General features: G+C 41.7%; 1 protein-coding gene across 1 annotated transcript in view; it reads right to left on the bottom strand.

Annotated features, from left to right (window-relative positions):
* LOC115177732 (VPS10 domain-containing receptor SorCS3) overlaps positions 1–25,121 on the bottom strand; it is a 206,290-nt gene that overhangs the window by 16,962 nt on the left and 164,207 nt on the right. The window contains exons 11-18 of the mRNA XM_029738669.1: positions 22,661–22,763; positions 12,034–12,110; positions 11,732–11,823; positions 10,153–10,260; positions 9,560–9,677; positions 6,380–6,513; positions 3,691–3,804; positions 2,455–2,626 (exon numbers count right to left, since the gene is read on the bottom strand). Of these exons, the coding sequence (XP_029594529.1) occupies positions 2,455–2,626; positions 3,691–3,804; positions 6,380–6,513; positions 9,560–9,677; positions 10,153–10,260; positions 11,732–11,823; positions 12,034–12,110; positions 22,661–22,763 (918 nt within the window). The remainder of the gene's footprint in view (positions 1–2,454; positions 2,627–3,690; positions 3,805–6,379; positions 6,514–9,559; positions 9,678–10,152; positions 10,261–11,731; positions 11,824–12,033; positions 12,111–22,660; positions 22,764–25,121) is intronic.

The raw sequence follows: 25,121 nt of genomic DNA, 5'->3' as shown, positions 1-25,121 counted from the left end.
GTGGCGGCAGGTAGCTTTGTGGTTAGAGCTTTGGGCCAGTAACCAAAAGTTTGCTGGATTGAATCCCCGAGCCAACAAAGTAAAAATCTGTCGTTTTGCCCCTGAACAAGGCAGTTAACCCACTGTTCCCTGGTAGGCCGTCATTGTAAATAACAATTTGTTCTTAACTGACTTGCCTAGTTGAATAAAGGTTAAAGGTATTTTTTTTTAAATGGGGTTCAATACAATAACTCAAAACCACAGTACCATTCAGTAATCAGCACTAAGCATGCATGAGCACAGGCAGGGCATCTTTGTCTGTTTTTGTCAGAAGTCCAACAGATGGTGTTGTGACACCTCAACATCAGCATGCATCCTCCAACATTGGGGTTGCATCATATTCTGCCCCACCGTGAGATTGGTCTGTTTGCCTGTTATGAGGCAAACAGGTTTGTGTGTGTGTGTGTGTGTCTCTCTCTCTCTCTCTATTTCTCTTTATTCACTATATGTTTTGCTTCTTTTCAAGCACAACAGAGTATGAAAACACGAGAAGGCTTCTGGGGGTATATTTCACGCCATTGTACACTGAAAATTATAAACTATGAATAAGTCGAATAAAGAAAGGCAGAATAGAATGGAAGAAAAGGGATAACGTTGGTGGCTATTGTGTGGAACTGTAATGGCCCACAATCCTTTGCCAAAATGTCACTCGCAATGGCACTTAGGTTTTCAGTGGCGTCGATGTCATTCAGGCTTTTGTTGATGTCCGCTGTTCACATTCTCTGGACACTTCTAGTTCTATATCGAGGTGTCCTGGGATCACTAGCTAATCTGCATGAGACTGATGCTGGCCTGCTGGCTAAATGTCAAGCTTTGTGTCCGTGGCTCCGTGTGTGACTCAGAGGGCCAACAAATCCAAAATGCATAATAGGGTAAGCGTCATGGTCTGGACAGCAGTGCTGGTTGACAATGAGAGGCTTTGTTAGTTCAGGTCCAGACACAGTCGGACTGTGTAATGCACTCTTGTTCAGGTGAATGTCAACACACAAAGGATGGTATAAACGGTGTGATGTCAGTGCTGTCGTGCTGATGGTGTGTCATACCTGGGCTCAGATAGTTTTTGCTTTCTTTAAAATGCTTTGAGTGTTTGATTGAGCCTGCCTGGAGAGCTAGATGGACTGATTTGCACTTTTGGGACTATTCCATTGGTTCTGGTTGGTGTATACATTACATACTATAAGGTAGCTAATGTACAGTAAATCTGGTTGGTGTAAACATGACATGCTATAAGGAAGCTAATGTACAGTAAATCTGGTTGGTGTAAACATAACATGCTATAATGTAGCTAATGTACAGTAAATCTGGTTGGTGTACACATTACAAGCTATAATGTAGCTAATGTACAGTAAATCTGGTTGGAGTGCACATGACATCTATAAGGTCACTTTGTGATAATGAAAACTTGACGTGTGAAACCACAGATCTCATCCCTCTCTCAAAACATCAAACTTTCTTCCACCTCCCTCTCTCCTTTATTTTCTTTATCTTTTTCTCAACCGCCATGTTCACTACCTAGCATTACCATACATTACATATTTAGGCCCATTTGCTCTCCCCAAGAAATACTGCCATCTTGGGCTCATAAATAAATGAATATAAATAAGACCCAACGCCATGAAGAGTCTTCACCTCCATTAGTCTCCTGTGATAGTTGTTTAGAATTATTTTGGGACTGAAATTATTATAAGATACATTTCACAAACTTTTTGACCACATGGCATGTGTCTCTCTTATCAGAGGATGCCTCTCTTAATGAAATAAATGCATCTTCATTTCCTCAGCTCATCACACGGTAATATGACAGCTGGGCCCGGAGAGACCTCGTGGGAGAGACACTTACTTCTTATCTGCAGTGCAGGGGGAAAGCACCACCGCACCGAGCAGAGCGCCTCCGCACTTATTCCACCTGAATTTAATGTGAAGGTGGTTGAACAGTGTCTAGGGAGTGAGGGGAGCGAGGCAAGGCCCTGGCCCTAGAAGGAGGCTACTCTGAGTCTATCACTCTATAACAGGGTCTCCAGGGGTGCATCTCTCTCTAAGATCTTTAGCTCTTACTCTGTCTCTCAGCTCGGGACTTGGGGCCTGTCGTTGTGTTGCAAGTTACTATTAAACTTTCAGCGGTTGGTGTATATGGGACAACATAATAGGGAAATAATTTCAAGCGTATGTCTGGAGAAACATCCATATTTCACTCAGCAACAGGCCTACAGTGAGTGAGTTTTACACCACATGCTAGTACTACTTTTACAACCATGCAGAACAATACAAAACACATCGATTTTTCATTCCATGGCTTAAGGTAAAAATCAATGCAACTCATAACAGTGATGTGTACAAAGGCGTCCATTTGGGCTCCTACAGGCCCATAACAATGATATACAAAAAAGGCTTTTTTGGCTTTTGGCCCAGCCCTACCTCATCCAGATGCACAAGGAAGGTGACATTAGTGTGCAGGTCAGCGGTAAGCGTGCCCTCTCTGGTGGAGAGAGAAAGGCCTTTTGGAGCCCTGTTGGGACACATCTGCTTCCTGGGTGTGTACATGTCCTTGACTCCCTTGATGCAGTTGTTGGACACCACTCTTCGGTACCTTAAGAAGATACCATATGAATTAGTTAGTACATGTTCAGTATGGTTTACTGAGGTTATGGCTTCATGGCACTACTAGTTAACAAGGCTAAAGTACTGGTCACCTTCATCACTGAAGTTTGACAGGAAATTGCAAAAATTGTCTTTTTAACCTCAAAGTGATTGTGGAAGTGACAGAGCTAGTGAACAAGACTTGCTATTCTTTGACTAAACTTAAAAATGCTTAGTAATTACTAATTAAAAAAGTACTTTTAACACTGAAAGTTAATGTCTGACACAAGACATACAGTAGTTGTCGGTAAACATTGACAAAACTCGAAAATGGTTACTAACTGCTAGACAAAACTTGACTATTAAGCTTGGGGAAGCGAATGCATAAATGAAGGATGTACCGTTCTCCTCAGACCTACACCATCCTGAGGCGTCCTAATCTGTGTCCTAGGACTCCTGACTGTGCTTTGTAGCTCTCAGTAGTACACTATGTCACTCAGTATAGATCTACTGTCTGGTGAATGACTCAGGCCTAAATAGCCAATATCACTATTCACACTAGGAGCCGTGCCAGAGGGTGTGACACCCTGACAGTGTTTCATTACAGTGGGAAGATGGGAAGATGACAAAGAATTGGCCAACCTATACAGAGAGATACTGTAGCCACTGTAAGCTTTAATGTGTTGTTGTACTTCTCTTTTGAAATGTGTGATACCTATTCAGGATTTTTAACATGGACCATATTATTTACATTTACATTTTACTCATTTAGCAGACGCTCTTATCCAGAGCGACTTACAGTAGTGAATGCATACATTTTTGTTTTGTTTTTCTGTACTGGTCCCCCGTGGGAATCGACCCCACAACCCTGGTGTTGCAAACACCATGCTCTACCAACTGAGCCACACGGGACCACCATATTATGACCATCATAATGTTTTACAAAATGAAATGGAAAACATCAGAGGAAAAACATATGGCCTTCCATTGAGCAGAAATATACAGAAGGGTTGCCTTCACTTAGAATAGACAACATTGAAATGCTACAACATAGAGTCTCTATCTGCAACTCACCCTGTGCTGTTGAGGTACTTCTGTCCTTGGCTGCAGCTCCTCGATACAACAGCTGGGTTGAACCAGAACGCTGGTAGACAGTTCCCTTCTCTACGCCGTTCATAGCCATAATCACTATAACAAATCACATACAGAATGTGATCAATATCAACACTTTCCCTCTACCTACTGTATATGTACATATCTACCTCAATTACCTCATACACCTGCACGTCAACTTGGTACTGTGTATATAGCCAAGTTGTCGTTACTCATTATGTATTTATTATTACTTTTCTATATTTTTCTCTCTGCATTGTTGGGAAGAGCCCGTAAGTAAGAATTTCACTGTTAGTCTACACCTGGTGTTTACGAAGCATGTGATAAATACAATTTGATATGATTTTGAGCCAAAGGATAAACAGTATTACTGTGTTATATGTTACAGCTTCTCTTTCCTATCCCCTCAGCATAATACATATAATAGATATTTTTTGCATTGCAACGCATAATTATTATATATTGATTGAGCTGCGGTTGACAAATGCTCCAGATCAGCAGAGGTAGGAAGACTGAGCCCTGGGGGACTCCATGTCAACACAGGCAGCCAGGTCAGGGATGGCTGACTTTCACCGGCTGACGTTAGCTACCTCCAAATCACAAAGTGATTTACATCGGGCAAAGCAGGTTAGACAAGTGCCCATTCTAATAATGATGCTGTCATTGATTTATCAATTAATTACCTAGCCAGAACTAACAGGAAGCAACAAAGCCTGAGCTCCCTCTAGGACTCACCATGGCCTGGTCTGACCTCAGTGTGATTAAGAACCTCCCCCTATTTATTGACAGGCTGTCAAGTGAAGTTATGGTGTTTTGGTTGGTCGGGATAATAGTTATAAGGGACTAAGTGAGTCCAATGAGGGTACAGTGTCCAGTTAAGGACATTACAGCACCACTGAATCACAGCTTTGGTAACGCATAGATTACATTTCTTTCCAGTAAGTCACAGAAAAGTATGGTGTCCAGTTTAGTACATTATAGTCGTACAGACTCCCAGCGTGTTTGGGTTACACATTAATACTAATACTCTCCTCACTTATTATTAATATAATATATACATGTATTATATCTATGTATATACACTGAACAAAAACATAAACACAACATGTTGGTCCCATGTTTCATGAACTGAAATAAAAGATACCCAGAAATGTTCCATAGGCATAGAATTTCTCCTGCCAAGATAATCCATCCACCTGACAGCTGTGGCATGTCAAGAAGCTGATTAAACAGCATGATAATTACACAGGTGCACCTTGTGATGTGAACAATTAAAGGTCACTCTAAAATGTTCAATTTTTTCACACAACACAATGCCACATATGTCTCAAAGTTTTGAGGGATCGTGCAATTGGTATGCTGACTGCAGGAAAGTCCACCAGATCTGTTGTCAGAGAATTGAATATTCATTTCTCTAGCATAAGCCACCTCCAACGTAGTTTTAGAGAATTTGGCAGTATGTCCAACCGGCCTCTCAACCGTAGACCACGTGTATGTCGTTGTGTGGGCAAGCGGTTTTCTGATGTCAACGTTGTGAACATTGTGCCCCATTGTGGGGTTATGGTATCGGCAGGCATAAGCTGCAGACAACAAACACAAGTGCATTTTATCGATGGCAATTTGAATGCACAGAAATACCTTGATGAGACCATGAGGCCCACTGTGAGGCCAATTTGGTATCTGTGACCGACAGATGCATCATGTGAAATCCATAGATTAGGGCCTAATGGATGTATTTCAATTGACTGATTTCCTCATATGAACTGTAACTCAGTAATTTATTTGAAATTGTTGCATGTTATGTTTATATTTTTGTTCAGTATATAACCTCTGTTTTCAGTCTAGTCACTGTCCCACTTTGGAATCAACCCCTGGACCTTTTGTTCACAGCACAACAGAACAACAGGCCGGTGCATTGTCACCCTCTTAAACAATACGTAATCAGTAAAGATTTCAGCCCTTGACTAATGTGAACACTTCAAAGTCAATTAAAAGTGTTATTGTTTTTCACTCTGAACATTGAAGTTTCTCAAAGAGATGAATTTCACTGTAGAGAGAGTGAGTGAGTGAGAGAGAAAGAGAGAGAGAGAGAGAGAGAGAGAGAGAGAGACATGCCATGTGGTCAGGAAGTTTGTGAAATGTATCATATAATAATTTCAGTCCAAAATAATTAAAAACAACTATCACTGGAGACTAATGGATTCTAATTACAACTCATACAGTCTGACCTGACACTGCTGGCATTTACAAATGTATCAATGCTTTTCTCTTCCCTGCCTTTTGAAGATAAAAAAAACAACAACCTACAGTCCTATTAACACCCCTCATCTTCTCTACGTTATTATAAACATCGCAAAACAAGCTAAGCAGAGAGACAGACGTTAGGAGCAAATTATCCCCCAAAATATCTGATAATTGGAGCGCTGACACCGAAAATGAACCAAATGAATGGGATCCTAAAATAGTGTATAAAATACAAAATTGGCTTAAATGGGACAACATATACAAAGCATCATACATCTCTCTCTCTTTTATGGACAATGAAAGTTCTGTTGATCTACTCATGTTTAGATTTGTGATAAAAATACATGTTTTCACGTGTTCTATTTTACTGCAAATGTGAGTTATTATAGTAGTACACTATAATTACCACTCAAAGTCGTGGGCCCGACAGATACACGACTCAGCAGAGAGGACTTTGGCGTAGTCTTTTCCCAGCATGCAATAGTTTCCTGGTCTGCGTTTCATATAGATCTGTTTCTGGCCCATCACACACGGCTCGCCCTGTGAAACACATACAGGATATCAATCCATATTGTGAACGCACATGGGATTACAGTATATCATTTTCAAATGTCAAATTCACATAGAACAGCAAGACAAACCATTCTTATGTTAACCTATTGAGCTTATTGGAACTAGCCAAACACTGTAAGTACACTGCATCTACCTTGTAAAAACATTGGTACCCGGAGGAAAATGGGGGAGGGTCATGCTTTTTTAAATTTCATTCAGGGGGAGGGTTTCTTATTTTTTTATTTTGGCCAGGGGAGGGTCAGGTAATTTGTAATCGATTAAATGCCAAATTACTCAGGTTTTGAGAATTATTATACTATCTCGATGTGTGCCACTACTGTGGTCACAATCAAATGATCCATAGACTATACTATATGCTATAAGCCTAGGCTATATGAAGAGCATGCTAGGAAAAGCACAGGGCAAAGTTACATTTCTAAGAAAATGTACTTCCTTCCTGAGGTTTGCGTTGCTGTGGTGGTGTATATAAAACTAGGTTTCACAGCATTGCACACTGCAATGGATAGGCATTCCCAATCATGAGCCCCGGCCTGTCCTGCTCTTGCTGATGTAAACCCTTTTGTGCTGCCTAACAAATGAATGTGCTGTGTACGATGGCACTTCAGGAGGCGAGTCAAAGACTTATTCCGGATTTTTTATTTTATTTGTCCAAAAAAGTATATATCTGTGCTTGCAGACTAGGCCTACTGATGCCCTGTTCAGTTTGAGAGGGAGAGAACGAAGATGAATCGGAAGACCAGAGGTGAACTTGCTACTGATAGAATTGATTTTAATAAAAACAATATGTTTTGATGCCCATAATGAAGCTATTTATCAGAGTTTTTGACCTCACAATAAGCCATATTCAAGTAATTTACATAACTTACATTACTATGAAGCAGCAGCAGTTTAATTTGACTTGAAGCTATTAAGAACAAGAGGGCTTTGTGTTGAAGACTATTTCTCTTATTCAATAAATAAGAGGTAGGTCTACCTGTTTGACAGATTAAATTATACTCTACTATCCACAGACCGTCAGCCATTTCCTTCAGTCATCATACACTCCTTAAAAATCTGTGTCAGTGAAGAGCTTGGTGTGTTAAGTTAAAACAAGGGCTTGAATTGAGGAGGTATGTGAGGGTATTGTGGCTTTTGTTAAAGAGCATGGCTCAAACCATAGGCCTACCCCCTTGTTAGCTTCTTATTTTGGAAATAAAAGTGTATGGACCTGATTATATGAAGTGATATATAAGGACACTTTAATTCACTATTCTTTATGCTAGAAACAAGCTGTAAAATGCCGGGTAAACACGAGACTCCAATGCATATGGGATATCTTTGGTTTGTCTCTGTGACATGCAGAGGCTACGCTACAACCTTCTATAGCCGAGGAGACAAGAAATGTACTTTGTTTGGGAAGTAATGTGTGGTTCTGTCACTATCAATTGACGTTCAACATTTCAACAGGCTATTAAACAACATACTAACTCTAAAATCAGTCAGGACCAAGCCAGGTAGCCTAAAAAGGAACAAAAATGTGTTGTTATATTATTATTTCCAGGCTTTAGCCTGCCATTTAAAAAATCAATTGAGAAACATTTGTGACATGCTACAGGCTGGCAGGGGTGCTCAGCATTTCAACAACATGCCTATACAGTACATTTCGCATTTAGGCTGTATTAAATGAAATAAAATTAATTACTGAGAATTAAATAGAAACACAAGTTTGGCTAGTCTTTGGTTTGAGGATCATGTGGTGAGCTACAATACGCATGCCTAGTTTGTTAATTTAGATTAGATCTGCTAGCTCTTGTACTCCCATGCCTTAATCACAATCTACACAAATCTATTTTGCAGCAACAATATCTGTCACGTCCTGATCTGTTTCACCTGTCCTTGTGCTTGTCTCCACCCACTCCAGGTGTCGCCCATCTTCCCCACTTATCCTCTGGATATTTATACCTGTGTTTTCTGTCTGTCTGTGCCAGTTCGTCTTGTTTGTTCAAGCCTACCAGCATTTTGTCTCAGCTCCTGTTTTTGCCTAGTCTTTTTCTCATCCTCCTGGTTTTTGACCCTTGCCTGTCCTGACCCTGTACCCGCCCGCCTGACCACTCTGCCTGACCCTGAACCTGCCTGCCGTCCTGGCCTCTACTCTGGATTATCAACCCCTGCCTGCCTTGACCTGTTACTTCACACAGTCTGCACTTTTGTTTTACCTTGATTCCCGATAATATCATGGAATAAAATAGAAAATGATAGTTTCCCAAATGACATTTATTTTTGCTATGTTAAACAACTAATGGCTTTTTCTCAAATTAATTGATGATCATGTACTTCAATTGTAACTGGTTCTGTTGTGCTCACTTTTTACAGTTGATAGACAACTTTAGCACTGTTGCAGACATAGACTATCCTCTATTTTTAACAATAGCCTGTAGAGAAATCCAAACCTCTCTGGTGCTGCAGCATGCGCTCATTCGTTGTCATGCTCTATTTTGCTATTAAAAAAGATTCTGCCTGTCTCCAGTCATGTAAAATTATGTAGAATTGCATGAAATGTGTTAATAAAAGGCTTTTTTGGGAATGCAAATAAGATGATAGATTCATGCAGTGCTTTTGTTATAATTTATATATTTTCACCACTACCCTTGTCTGCGGTGGTCTTTGAACCCACAACCTTCTAGCTACTTTGCCATCTAATAAAATGAAGAACGGTTTCTAAAACTGCATATCAAAAGCTCTGGTCTGTCCTAGGAGTGAAGGTAAATGGTAGGCATGCTCTCTGCTATCCACCTAATTTTTTAAATTATTATTTTGGGTAAATGGGAGGGACACTTTTTTTTTTTTTTACCCTTAATTTTAAGGGAGGGTCGGGTAAAAATATATTTTACTGAAGGAAGGGCCATCCATTTTCATTTCAGAGAGGTCCGATTTTCTCCAGGTATCGTCATAATAAATAACGTACAGCCCCTAACTAGCATGTAAATGTGTTATTAGGTAATAAGGACACATATTGATACGTTGGACCGACTACCTTGTTGTGAAGGTGCCACGTCTGATAGTCTCCTTCTGTACATTTCCTGTTGAATATGGACTTGTAGTCTATCTTGATAAGCTGCCACTCAGACCTATGGCTGAAATGTCCAAAAAACCTTGAGAAACCAAAGGATGGATACATAAGTTAATATAACTTGACAAGGGTTGTCAGCGCTACAAGGTTTCACCAATGGGGCATTCAGTCCTAAGCTAACAGACTGACAACCCTTATGAATCAAATATTTTCTCCCATTTAAACGTCTGTTAATAAAGACGAGACATCAGCAATCGTTGAATTAAAATTCCCCCCATCCCCTCATATCCTCCCTCCAAGAGGAACAGGGTTCCCAAGAGAACAAGATGGAGAGACAAATTATGTCATCCATCTCATCCCGCCATCCCCTTCCCTTTCACCTAAAGGAACAGAGTCCCAAAACAATGGAAGACAGAAAGATTAAACACGTCATCCCTCCTTTTCTCCATCTCTCTAAGACTTCCTAAGGAGGACAAAAGAATGTCATCCCCCCGTCATCCCCCCCGATCATTCATCACTGCATGTCATCCCTCGATTACTCTATTGTCCCGACTCACGTCATGATCTGGTTCTCTGTCCCGGCCTCCACCAGCATCCCATCCACGAACAGAGGCACCAAGGAGAAGCTGTGTCTGGTCCACTGACGCCCTTCATCAAAACTGATTCTGTAACAGAGTCACAACACAATAACACCTTGAATGAATCCCAAATGACACCCAGGGTCTACAGGCCAGGTCTAAAGTAGTGAAGTTTACTAGGAAAAAGGGTGTCATTTGGGCTGCAACCATTCACATCTCAGACTGGCGGTAACAAGAAGGTTCTTCATCATTCTGACTTGGAGTGCTGATCTAGGATCAGTTTTGCCTTTTAGATCATAATGAATGAGATTATACAGACCGGTGGGATCTGATCCTGGATCAGCATTACTACTCTGAATTCTAGCCCTGATGCTCTCAATTACAGTGAGTTCATGGAAGATCAGTGGAGTGAATAGTCTCCATAGACAGTCACCCGCTGAATCTCAGGTTGTATCTAATAGAAGAAGAATAAAACAATAGAACTGTGTTTGACTATCAAAGCGTGGAGGCATAACAACTTGAAGAGAAAACTCAAAGTCTTGTGGTCTACAGTGAGGTGATGTAGAAGAAAAAACACAACACACAAAACAAACAAGAATAGAACCGTTTCATGTTCTAACAACTACAAAACATGGGAGTTGTGGGGAGACAAATAAAAAAAATAAAAAGAGAATGGGCAACTTTCATCCTCCAGGCCTGTTCTCTATTGATTCTGACATCTCATCAATATCACTTCAGATGTGAGAACACTGGAGTACTGTGTGTGACAAGGTTGGGAACAACACTCAACAATGCAGAGTCTTGCACTAGGATACAAGAAGCAGCAGCCTCCTTGTTGCAGCTTCCATCCAAACCTCCATCAGCCAGCATGCCTTCATCTGGCTAAAAGTTCAGACAACAGACAAAGTATTGATACATATCTATTAGGAGGATACCAGAGCCAGGAAATGTTTTCTGTTACCCTAGCTCTGAAGAGCGAGAGAGAGACGATTGGTTTCTACAGCGCTTGCCTGGGTTCAAATAGTAATTATCTTTCAAATACTTTAGTTGCCCGTTACCTGGCCTAATGGATCCAATGGAATCCAACCCCCACCCATCTGGCACTCTAGACAATTAAATGTCTCAATTAAACACTGAAAGAAAAAAATACTATTTGAAACCTGGTCTGATATGAGGGCTTCTACTGTGTTCCTTTCCTCCACTCCTGCACTTAAATCATCTAGGAGACACAACCAGGAAGGAAGGAATCCTCCACACTTGACAAGTGCTAAAAGTAATTTCCTAAAGTGATATAAAAAGAAGAGAGATATGGTTTCAGTTGAGTTGGTCTTCACTGAGGCATAACGTAGGCGCTCCAATTTAGAATAGGATGGTCAGTGTTAAAGTACTAAAAGGGGGACTTGGTGAAGAAAAACACTTTCCCCCAATTTAGATTTTTGACAACATGTTTGTATCTTTATTGCATATGTTTAATCATATATTAAGTTAAATTAAAAAAGTTTTCTTTACATCAATAGAAGTACTTTTCATATAAACACTGAATTAGATTTAAACCTACTGTAAATGTCTAGTGGGGACGGTTGGTTGTTTTACAGCGACAAGGGCTCCTCCTTTATCCAGAAACCAGACGTTGTGTTCCTCCTCGAATATCTGAAAGAGGACACACAGCCCATTCAATATAATATATGATTTACATACAGTTACTGATTGTACACATCTAGCTAAACACTGAGAGTTTCATAACACCTCAAGATCAAAAGGCAGAGACAGCAGTCCAAAATACTTATTTTCCAAACTACAATATTCGAATATATGATTAGAATGCCTTAGATTTTATCCCCAAATTCAGTCCAAACTCACCTGTCTCCAGTTGTTACCAGCATCAGACGAGATGAACATTCCAACGTTATTGTACGACAGCTCAGACCCAATATTCCCTGTGATAAAATGGAACAAAGCATTAGTTAAATATTCAAATGATGCTGAAAATATGAAGATGGTGTAAATTACAATGAAGAATAGATGCAGAGAAAAGAAGAACAACCATTCATGATTGGATGGATATTGCTCAGTTTTTCTTAAGCAATAATGTAACATTTTAAAATGCAGACCACGCTATTTGCCTAGAGAGTTTTCAGCTATACTTAAGTGGCTGTTTATTTACCACCACAGACGGATGCTGGCACTAACCGCACTCAGTCAGCTGTATAAGGAAATAAGCAACCAGAGGCGGCGCACCTAGTAGCCACAGACTTTAATGCAGGGAAACTTAAAACAGTTCTACTTAATTTCTATCAACATGTTAAGTGTGCAAACAGCGGGAAAAACATTCTAGATCACCTGTACTCCACAGACAGAGATGCGTATAAAGCTCTCCCTCGCCCTCCATTTGGTAAATACAACCACTATTCTATCCTCCTGATACCTGCTTACAAGCAAAAAATAAAGCAGGAAGCACCAGTGACTCGGTCTGTAAAAAAATGGTCAGATGAAGCAGATGCTTAACTACAGGACTGTTTGCTATCACAGACTGGAACATGTTCCGTGATTCTTCCAATGGCATTGAGGAGTACACCACATCAGTCACTGGCTTTATCAATAGGTGCATCGAGGAAGTCATCCCCACAGCGTCTGTACGTACATACCCCAACCAGAAGCAATGGATTACAGGCAACATTCGCACTGAGCTAATGGGTAGAGCTGCCGCTTTCAAGGTGCGGGACTCTAACCTGGAAGCTTATAAGAAATCCTGCTATGCCCTCCGACGAACCATCAAACAGGAAAAGCGTCAATACAGGGCTAAGATTGAATCGTACTACACCTGCTCCGACACTTGTCTTAAGTGGCAGGGCTTGCAAACTATTACAGACTTCAAAGGGAAGCACAGCCACGAGCAGACCAGTGACAAGAGCCTACCAGATGAGCTAAATCACTTCTATGCTCGCTTCGAGGCAAGCAACACTGAGGCATGCATGAGAGCATCAGCTGTTCTGGACGACCGTGAGATCACGCTCTCCGTAGCCGACGTGAGTCAGACCTTTAAACAGGTCAACATTCACAAGGCTGCGGGGCCAAATGGATTACCAGGACGTGTGCTCCGAGCATGTTTTTTATTTAATTATTTTTATTTCACCTTTATTTAACCAGGTAGGCAAGTTGCGAACAAGTTCTCATTTACAACTGCGACCTGGCCAAGATAAAGCAAAGCAGTTTGACACATACAACAACACAGAGTTACACATGGAGTAAAACAAACATACAGTCAATAATACAGTAGAAAAATAAGTCTATATACAATGTGAGCAAATGAGGTGAGATAAGGGAGGTAAAGGCAAAAAAAGGCCATGGCGGCGAAGTACATACAATATAGCAAGTAAAACACTGGAATGGTAGATTTGCAGTGAAAGAAAGTGCAAAGTAGAAATAGAAATAATGGGGTGCAAACGAGCAAAATAAATAAATAAATAAATACAGTAGGGGAAGAGGTAGTTGTTTGGGCTACATTATAGATGGACTATGAACAGGTGCAGTAATCTGTGAGCTGCTCTGACAGCTGGTGCTTAAAGCTAGTGAGGGAGATAAGTGTTTCCAGTTTCAGTGATTTTTGTAGTTCGTTCCAGTCATTGGCAGCAGAGAACTGGAAGGAGAGGCGGCCGAAGGAGGAATTGGCTTTGGGGGAGACCAGTGAGATATACCTGCTGGAGCGCGTGCTACAGGCGGGTTTTGCTATGGTGACCAGCGAGCTGAGATAAGGGGGGACTTTACCTAGCAGGGTCTTGTAGATGACCTGGTGCCAGTGGGTTTGGCGACGTGTATGAAGCGATGGCCAGCCAACGAGAGCGTACAGGTCGCAGTGGTGGGTAGTATATGGGGCTTTGGTGACAAAACGGATGGCACTGTGATAGAGTGCATCCAATTTATTGAGTAGGGTATTGGAGGCTATTTTGTAAATGACATCGCCGAAGTCGAGGATCAGTAGGATGGTGAGTTTTACGAGGGTATCTTTGGCAGCATGAGTGAAGGATGGTTTGTTGTGAAATAGGAAGCCAATTCTAGATTTAACTTTGGATTGGAGATGTTTGATGTGAGTCTGGAAGGAGAGTTTACAGTCTAACCAGACACCTAGGCATTTGAAGTTGTCCACATATTCTAAGTCAGAACCGTCTAGAGTAGGACGGGCGGGCAGGTGCAGGCAGCGATCGGTTGAAGAGCGTGCATTTAGTTTTACTTGTATTTAAGAGCAGCTGGAGGCCATGGAAGGAGAGTTGTTTGTCATTGAAGCTCGTCTGGAGGGTTGTTAACACAGTGTCCAAAGAAGGGCCAGAAGTATACAGAATGGTGTCGTCTGCGTAGAGGTGGATCAGAGACTCACCAGCAGCAAGGGCGACATCATTGATGTATACAGAGAAAAGAGTCGGCCCAAGAATTGAACCCAGTGGCACCCCCATAGAGACTGCCAGAGGTCCGGACAACAGGCCCTCCGATTTATCAGAGAAGTAGTTGGTACACCAGGCGAGGCAATCATTTGAGAAACCAAGACTATTGAGTCTGTCAATGAGGATGTGGTGATTGACAGAGTCGAAAGCCTTGGCCAGGTCAATGAATATGGCTGCACAGTATTGTTTCTTATCGATGGAGGTTAAGATATTGTTTAGGACCTTGAGCGTGGCTGAGGTGCACCCATGACCAGCTCTGAAACCAGATTGCATAGCGGAGAAGGTGCGGTGGGATTCGAAATGGTCGGTAATCTGTTTGTTGACTTGGCTTTCGAAGACCTTAGAAAGGCAGGGTAGGATAGATATAGGTCTGTAGCAGTTTGGGTCAAGAGTTTCCCCCCCTTTGAAGAGGGTGATGACCGCTGCTGCTTTCCAATCTTTGGGAATCTCAGCCGACACGAAAGATAGGTTGAACAGGCTAGTAATAGGGGTTGCAACAATTTCGGCAGATCATTTTAGAAGGAAAGGGTGCAGATTGTCTAGCCCGGCTGATTTGTAGGGGTCCAGATTTTGCAGCTCTTTCAGAACATAATCTGACTGGATTTGGGAGAAGGAGAAATGGGGAAGGCTTGGGCGAGTTGCTGTGGGGGGTGCAGTGCTGGTGACCAGGGTAGGAGTAGCCTGGTGGAAAGCATGGCCAGCCGTAGAAAAATGCTTCTTGAAATTCTCAATTATAGTGGATTTATCGGTCGTGACAGAGTTTCCTATCCTCAGTGCAGTGGGTAGCTGGGATGAGGTGCTCTTATTCTCCATGGACTTTACAGTGTCCCAGAACCTTTTTGAGTTTGTGTTGCAGGAAGTCAATTTCTGCTTGAAAAAGCTAGCCTTGGCTTCTCTAACTGCCTGTGTATATTAGTTTCTAACTTCCCTGAAAAGTTGCATATCACGGGGGCTGTTCGATGCTAATGCAGAACGCCACACGATATGTTTTTGTGTTGGTTAAGGGCAGTCAGGTCTGGAGAAAACCAAGGGCTATATCTGTTCCTGGTTCTAAATTTCTTTAATGGGGCATGCTTATTTTACCTGTTATGGCTAGGGGGCAGTATTTTCACGTCCGGATAAAAAACGTACCCGATTTAATCTGATTATTACTCCTGCCCAGAAACTAGAATATGCATATAATTATTAGCTTTGGATAGAAAACACTCCAAAGTTTCTAAAACTGTTTGAATGGTGTCTGTGAGTATAACAGAACTCATTTGGCAGGCCAAAACCTGAGAAGATTCTCTACAGGAAGTACCCTGTCTGACCATTTCTTGCCCTTCTTGATTATCTCTATCCATTACAGGGGATCTCTGCTGTTACGTGACACTTCCTACGGCTCCCATGGGATCTCAGAAGGCGGCAAAAAGCTGAATCGTGGCTTTGCAGGCTCTGGCTGAAAAAAGTAGCGTGTTTAGATAGTGGCCAGTCACAGTACTATGAAACTCAGGCTATTTTTTCTCTCTTTGTACGTATACACGCTTTCCCGGTCGGAATATTATCGCTTTTTTACGAGAAAAATTGCAAAAAAATTGATTTTAAACAGCGGTTGACATGCTTCGAAGTACGGTAATGGAATATTTAGAAATCTTTTCTCACGAAATGCGCCATGCTCGTGACCCTTATTTACACTTCGGATAGTGTCTTGAACGCACGAACAAAACGCCGCTATTTGGATATAACAATGAATTATTTTGAACCAAACTAACATTTGTTATTGAAGTAGCAGTCCTGGGAGTGCATTCTGACGAAGAACACCAAAGGTAATCAAACTTTTCTAATAGTAAATCGGAGTTTGGTCAGGGCTAAACTTGGTGGGTGTCTAAATAGCTAGTCGTGATGGCTGGGCTATCTACTCAGAATATTGCAAAATGTGCTTTCACCGAAAAGCTATTTTAAAATCGGACATATCGAGTGCATAGAGGAGTTCTGTATCTATAATTCTTAAAATAATTGTTATGTTTTTTGTGAACCTTTATCGTGAGTAATTTAGTAAATTCACCGGAAGTTTGCGGGGGGTATGCTAGTTCTGAACGTCACATGCTAATGTAAAAAAGCTGGTTTTTGATATAAATATGAACTTGTTTGAACAAAACATGCATGCATTGTATAACGTAATGTCCTAGGGTTGTCATCTGATGAAGATCATCAAAGGTTAGTGCTGCATTTAGCTGTGGTTTGTTTTTTGTGACATTATATGCTAGCTTGAAAAATGGGTGTCTGATTATTTCTGGCTGTGTACTCTGCTGACATAATCGAATGTTTTGCTTTCGCTGTAAAGCCTTTTTGAAATCGGACAGTGTGGTTAGATTAACCTGTTGGGGGTAGGGGGCAGTATTTACACGGCCGGATAAAAAACGTACCCGATTTAATCTGGTTACTACTCCTGCCCAGTAAGTAGAATATGCATATAATTATTGGCTTTGGATAGAAAACACCCTAAAGTTTCTAAAACTGTTTGAATGGTGTCTGTGAGTATAACAGAACTCATATGGCAGGCAAAAACCTGAGAAGATTTCATGCAGGAAGTGGCCTGTCTGACAAGGAGTCGTTCTTCTTGTCTCTGGTTATTGAAGAGTGAGGATCTTAGCTGTAACGTGACACTTCCCACGGCTCCCATAGGCTCTCAGAGCCCGGGAAAAAGCTGAACGATATCAAGGCAGCCTCTGGCTGAAACACACTATCGCCTTTGCCAAGTGGCTGATCAGAGGACAAAGGAATTAGGCGCGTGCCCGAGTCGACCCAGTGATATATTTTCTTTCGACTGTTTACCTAATTGCAGATTCCCGGTCGGAATATTGTCGCTTTTTTACGAGAAAAATGGCATAAAAATTGATTTTAAACAGCGGTTGACATGCTTCGAAGTACGGTAATGAAATATTTAGAAATCTTTTGTCACGAAAGGCGCCGTGCGCATGACCCTGATTTACCATTGGGATAGTGTCTTGAACGCACGAACAAAACGCCGCTGTTGGAACATAACTATGGATTATTTTGGACCAAAACAGCATTGGGTATTGAAGTAGAAGTCCTGGGAGTGCATTCTGACGAAGAACAGGAAAGGTAATCAAACTTTTCTAATAGTAAATCGGAGTTTGATGAAGGCTAAACTTGCTGGGTGTCTAAATAGCTAGCCCCCTATCCCCAACAGGTTAATATGCATGAAACCAAGGCTATTACGGTTACAGAAGTCATCAAAAGAGTGTGCCTGGGGAATAGGAGTGGAGCTAAATGTAATGTAATGTAAATGTAAAATGAGCTAGGTACTGCAGGGCCTGGATTCACCTCTACATCGCCAGAGGAACAGAGGAGGAGTAGGCTAAGGGTACAGCTAAAAGCTATGAGAATTGGTCGTCTAGGACGTCCGGAACAGAGAGTAAAAGGAGCAGGTTTCTGAGGGTGATAAAATAGCTTCAAGGTATAATGTACACACAAAGGTATGGTAGGACGTGAAAACAGTGGAGGTAAACCTAGGCATTGAGTGATGATGAGAGAGATATTGTCTCTAGAAACATCATTGAAACCAGGTGATGTCATCGCATGTGTGGGTGGTTGAACTGAAATGTTGAATAAAGTATAATGAGCAGGGCTAGAGGCTCTTCAGTGAAATAAGCCAATAAACACAAACCAGAACAGCAATGGAAAAGGCATATTGACATTAAGGAGAGGCATGCTTAGCCGAGTGATCTTTAGGGTCCAGTGAGTAGTGAGGTTGGTTGGGGTCACGGCGATTCAGACAGCTAGCCGGGCCATGGGTAACAAGCTGGCAGAAGATGGTCTGGTTTTAGCCACCTCGTGCGTTTCCATCAGTAGATAAGTGGGGTTCCGTGTAGTAGAGGGGACCAATCCAATTGGCAAAAATAGTTATAGTTATAGTGGCCCAAGATAATTGTCCGATAGACCAATTCAGATAGCAGCCGATAAGACAGCTAACGATTAGCGGGCCGCAGATGGGCGTTCAAGTTACGTCGCGACGGAGGGGCCAGTTGGATAACTCCCTCAGGCAGATAACGTCGGTAGTCCAGTTGTGAAGGCCCGTTGGGGCTCCGCATCGGCAGTAAAACGGGTCCGGATAGGTGATTGTAGCCCAGGAGTGTCTGATGGAACTCTTCAGCTGGCTAGCTCCGGAATAATTGATGTTTGCTCCGGGACCGACGTTAGCCAATAGTCACTTGGATAGCAGCTAGCTAGCTGCAAGATACAGGTGTAAATGTCCAGAGCTTGCGGTAGAAATCCGGGGATATGGAGAAAAAATAGGTCCGGTATGCTCTGGTCTGAGTCGCGTTGTACAAAAACTGCCGATAGCTTTTCGAGCTAAAGGATAGCTGATGACCGCCAACCGTGGGTAGCTGAATACTAACATTAGCCAGTGAACTGGCAAGCTTCTGTTGTGGATTTCAGATTTGAGGTGAATAATATTTTTTTTTAAACAATTGCGGGTTGCAGGAGAATGTTTTGAAGTTCAGTTTTTAGAAGAAAAAAATATATATAAAAAGACATGCCAAGAAAATATGTATATATATATATACACGGGACACGACAAGACGAGGACAAAGGACGTCTGACACTATGCCATCTTGGATGTGCTGACCAATTGAGTCTGTAATACCAACATGTTTAAAACCTCTTGGCGTTCCCCTAGGATAGGGGGTGCTACAGCGATTTTTTTAAAGAATTCGTGCCCATTTTAAACGGCCTCCTACTCAAACTCAGAAGCTAGGATATGCATATAATTAATAATTGTGGATAGAAAACACCCTAAAGTTTCTAAAACTGTTTGAATGGTGTCTTTGAGTATAACAGAACTCATATGGCAGTCAAAACCCTGAGACCGATCATAACAGGATGTGGAATTCTGAATTGTGGACTCAACTTCACATCTTTGCCTGTAATTCACACAGTGAGCAATGGTTCATTGAGCGCTTCCTATTGCTTCCACTAGATGTCCCCAGTCTTTAAAAAGTGGTTTGAGTCTCCTACTGTTAAAACTGAATGAATGAGACGCTGTTGAAATTGGTCACATGAGAAGGGCCATCACCATTATGACGCCGGCGGCCCTGGCTTCCCTCCCCTTTCGAAACGTTTTGAAACACAATGCAATCGTCCCCCTCGAATCTTATTGGCTCTCTTGTTGAAAAAGGCCCTAAAGATTTATGTTATACAACGTTTGACATGTTTGAACGAACCTAAATGGAAAAAAAATGCATTTTCTCGAAATAGCTGTCCCGCGGCCGACGGAGCATTTGGATCAGCCTTCAGACGCGCTAACAAGAACAAGCTCTTGGAACATAAAGGAGTAATTTTTTCGAACGAAAATACATTTGTTGTGGACCTGGGATACCTGGAAGTGCTTTCTGATGAAGACAACCAAAGGTAAGGGAGTATTGACAATAGTATACAAGACTAGATGTGATATGCGATTGTTCCAAGATGGTGCAGACCTATATTTACTAGGTAATTTTCTGAGTATCGCATCCCCTTTTATCGCAAAGTGTGATTACCCAGTAAAGTTATTTTTAAATCTGGCATTACAGGTGCTTTCAAGAGATATTCATCTATAAATCTTAGAATGACAATATTACATTTTAAAAATGTTTTCGAATAGTAATTTAGTAAATTGTAGCACTGTTTCACCGGATGCATTTGAGGGAAAATAGTTAGTCAACGTTACGTGCCGATGTAAAATTCTGTTTTTATATATAAATATGAACTTTATCGAACAAAAGAATGCATGCATTGTGTAACATGATGTCCTAGGTGTGTCATCTGATGAAGTTTGTAAAAGGTTAGTGCTGCATTTAGCTGTTTTTTGGTTATTTGTGATGCATGTGGTTGGTTGGAAAATGGCTATGTGGCTACTTTTACGATATACTCCTCTAACATAATCTAATGTTTTGCTTTTGCTATAAAGCCTTTTTGAAATCGGACAACGTGGTTCGATTCAGGAGAGGTGTATCTATAAAACGATATAATTTGAAAAAAAATTGAAAAAAAAAAGTATTACATTTTGTTATGCTAATGGCGATAGGATTTTTCGCTGGATGTCCGCATACGGGACGGAGGCCGCACAGGGGTTAAAGCAGGCCACCATAGTCCCTGTGCCCAAGAACACGAAGGCAACTTGCCTAAATAACTACAGACCCGTAGCACTCACGTCCGTAACCACGAAGTGCTTTGAAAGGCTGGTAATGGCTCACATCTACACCATTATCCCAGAAAACCTAGACCCACTCCAATTTGCATACTGCCCAAAAAGATCAACAGATGATGCAATCTCTATTGCACTCCACACTGCCCTTTCCCACCTGGACAAAAGGAACACCTACGTGAGAATGCTATTCATTGACTACAGCTCAGCGTTCAACATCATTGTACTTTCAAAGCTCATCACTAAGCTAAGGATCCTGGGACTAAACACCTCCCTCTGACGGGCCACCCCCAAGTAGTGAGGGTTGGTAGCAACACATCTGCCACGCTGATCCTCAACACTGGAGCCCCTCAGGGGTGCGTGCTCAGTCCTCTCCTGTACTCCCTGTTCACCCACGACTGCACGGCCAGGCACGACTCCAACACCATCATTAAGTTTTCAGACGACACACCATGTTAGGCCTGATCACCGACATCGGCGAGACAGCCTATAGGGGGGGAGGTCAGAGACCTAGCCGGGTGGTGCCAGAATAACAACCTAGGACAAAAGGCTTCTCAACAGTTTTTACCCCCAAGCCATAAGACTCCTGAACAGGTAATCAAATGACTACCCGGACTATTTGCATTGTGTGCCCCTCCAACCCCTCTTTTACACTGCTGCTACTCTCTGTTTATCATATATGCATAGTCACTTTAACCATACATTCATGTACATACTACCTCAATTAGCCTGACCAACTGGTGCCCCCGCACATTGGCTACCCGGGCTATTTGCATTGTGTCCCGCCACCCGCCACCCACCACCCTTCCAACCCCTCTTTTACGCTACTGCTACTCTCTGTTCATCATATATGCATAGTCACTTTAACCATATCTACATGTACATTTTACCTGAATCAGCCTGACTAACCGGCGCCTGTATATAACCTCGCTACTGTTATAGCCTCGCTACTGTATATAGCCTCGCAACTATTGTTTATCACTGTCTTTTTACAGTTGTTTTTAATTCTTTACTTACCTATTGTTCACCTCATATCTTTTTTGTTGTTGAAATTGCACTGTTGGTTAGTGCCTGTAAGTGAGCATTTCACCCTAAGTTCTACACCTGTTGTATTCGGCACATGTGACAAAAACTTTGATTTGATTTGATATTGCTCTGTTTTTCTTCAGCAATGATGTAACATTTTCCTCTCTGAGCATATTTCTCCACTTTGTTGATGCCTTGTGATATCCCCCAACCACTGTTCAGTGTCGGGTGTGAGTTTTGAGCTGCATCGTGTTTCAGGGTCACCACCTGATCTCTGCACCAGCTGCACTGGCCCACTTAAATAAACAGAGTGACTTTGCATCACCAAAATGTCTGTGAGTAAGGACAACATTAGAAGTGCTATAGTGTGTCTCTGGCCAGATTCAGAACATGTATACAGGCTCATAGTGGTTTAGGGATCTCACAGATCCAGTAAGAGATTAGAGGATCGGAGGATGGGACAAACTATTGTTTTGGTGACAGAGTAAATATTGTTCGAGGACAGGGATCAAGAAAGCAGATTTATGGATGTAGATCATTTTTGTTGTTGTTGCTAAAATTCAATATTTTCTAACACAGTTGAAGATGAGTTGTTTATAGCTGGACTTGCAGATCCCTATCAGTAATGTTAGGGATTAGATAATCATCATATTATTCACAATCAAATGGAATTTCAGTACTGACCTGGAAAAGATAGACAGCTATTCTTCTTTTGTACCATTGCCTAAATTGAATAGATGTCTTTCTATTCAGCCAACTGAATTTTCACGTAAGTGGACAATAAGGTAATCTAATCCAATCTTATCTATCAATTGTTCATTCTGTATTCTCTCACCTGTGGCCACTATGATTCCCGGTGCTGAGGCCTTGGTTGATATGCTGCCTGACAGGTAGGGGTTTTCAGACGTCTGCAGTTGGAGATGGAGCGAACAGAAGGGCTGAGAAATGACAGACAGTCCATTATATTTGACGAAGCCATTATACACTTATACACTGGACAATCAAATCCCCAATGTTACATAGAACACTAAAGATCCTTTAAATGACCTTTAAAAGCGCACAAAGCATATGCTTTTGAATTCAAGAAAAGGTCCTTGAGATAAGGAACAGAAAAACTGCCATGCTGTCTTTATTAAGCTTTCATCTCAGAAAGCCTGAAGATAATGCCTAATAGAATCCTTTTGATTCTGAAGTCTTCCAGTGACTTACATTTACACCAAATGCTAATAACAATGCTAACATAGGCAGTTAACTATACAAAAAACAATATTTTGTGAACAAAACAAAACATGCTGCCTCTCCATAGTTTGTCTTAATTGTTGTTATCAGTCATTAATACAGGGAGGGTCTTTACATAAAATCATCAAGTCAAGGGAGAGAAGGAGAGACACGGAGACACAGCTGCATGTGAGCTCTCACATTTTTAAACATGTTTTTTACAAAAAGGTAGATTTGGAGTTAGACAAACTTAGATTTTTTGTGAGGGACATATACAGGATGCTGCCCTCCACAGCATAACCTTCACTCCAGATTCAAAACTCCAAACCTAGAACCTAATTTTGGACCAAATATCCTGGAAGGATTACTACGACCAAGGATTCATTTTTCCAAGCTATACAGAGAGTGCCCTGGCAAACAAACAGCAGAGACCTGAGGACACCATCCTCCCTGGGACTGAGACAGACCAGATACAACTTCAATTAGCACGGAGGTGTGAAGTGAGAGGTGTCGAAGCATTTGAGCCCAACAAATGGCAGGAGTCTCACAGTCTACCCCACCCAAATCCAGAGGCCTTTAAAGCCCCCTCCCGCTGTTCAGAGACCATCCACTGGCATTTTCTACAATAAATGCGCCTCCAGAAGTAAAATATTCTCCCAAGTGGGTGTGACACCTACTCCAATTGCCTGCTATACTGCTGCTTGGATTCTACCTGGCAATATGTTTACTGTCTGCCCTGGCCTGTCTCCCCTGTCTGGTACAGGTACCCCCACCACACACGCACTGTTGGGGCGAGTGACTCTGAACTTACAATGGCTAGCCCCAAGTTGTTCAATTTTTTTCTTGTGCATTTTGCTGTTTTGCTATTTTCCTCGTGACTCCTGCATGCTTTGTTGACTATAAACTTTCTTGTTAGCCCACTCGGGACTCTGACTGTCTAGTGGTTACACAGACTTTTGGCCTCCCATCCTATTCTGACCACCTCTCACCAGCTTTGTATTCATGTTATATGATTGAAATTGCTGTACAATATGATCTTGTTACCATCTAATGCACATTCAAATGTTATAAATAAACACTGCAGAGCTCTCCCTGTCCTCTGACGTGCCTTGATTGTAGTACTGCTGATGATATCTGGAAACGTGCATGTACACCCTGGCCCATGTACTGTTGCTAGCCTCAATTCTGACTTGTGCTCTGATATCTGCTTCACTGATTTCTGCTCTCATAAAAGCCTGTGTTTTCTGCACATTAACACTAGAAGCTTATTAGCTAAAATGGATTAATTGAAAGTGTGGGTTCACAGCTCCAATCCAGATGTGTTGTCATTACTGAGATGTGGTTAAGGAAGAGTGTTTTGAATACTGATATTAACCTTTCTGGTTATAACCTTTTTTGGCAAGACAGATCTTCCAAGATCTTTATCAAGGATCACCTTCAGTGCTCGGTTGTCTCCACCAAGTCTGTCCCCAAACAATTTGATTTGCTGGTTTTAAATCGTGCTCCATCAGCTCTGGCCTGTACCTACCTGCCCTAAAGTCTCTCCTGGCCCCTTACACTAAGTCTGAATTTGTCCTGCTAGGTGACCTAAACTGGGACATGCTTAAATCCCCTGACCAAGGCCTAAAACAATGGGGTGCCGCAAATCTTTCTCAGATTGTTATCAATCCCACAGGGTGACTCCAAATACACAGAAAAGGCTACTCTCCTCGATGTTATCCACACAAATAATAAAGATAGGTATCAGTCTGCTGTTTCTGTAATGACCTTAGTGATTACTGTTTTACAGCCTGTGTTCGTAATGGTTGCTTAGTGAAACGGCCTGTCCTGATTTGTCATAGATGCTTGCTAAAAAACTTTAATGAGCAAGCCTTCCTTCATGACCTGGCCTCTGTAAATTGGAATAGAATCAGCTTGATCCCCTCTGTTGAAGACGCTTGGACCTTCATTTTCTTTATATTTTCAGTGGTATTGTTAACAAACACGCCCCCATAAAGAAAATTAAAAACAGGTTCAGCCCCTGGTTGGACCGTGATCTTGCAGAGTTACTCCACCTCAAGAATTGCATTTGGCAAAAG

Source organism: Salmo trutta, chromosome 38 (assembly GCF_901001165.1).
Source record: "Salmo trutta chromosome 38, fSalTru1.1, whole genome shotgun sequence".
NCBI lineage: Eukaryota > Metazoa > Chordata > Actinopteri > Salmoniformes > Salmonidae > Salmo > Salmo trutta.
This window is presented reverse-complemented; position numbering and strand designations above follow the sequence as displayed.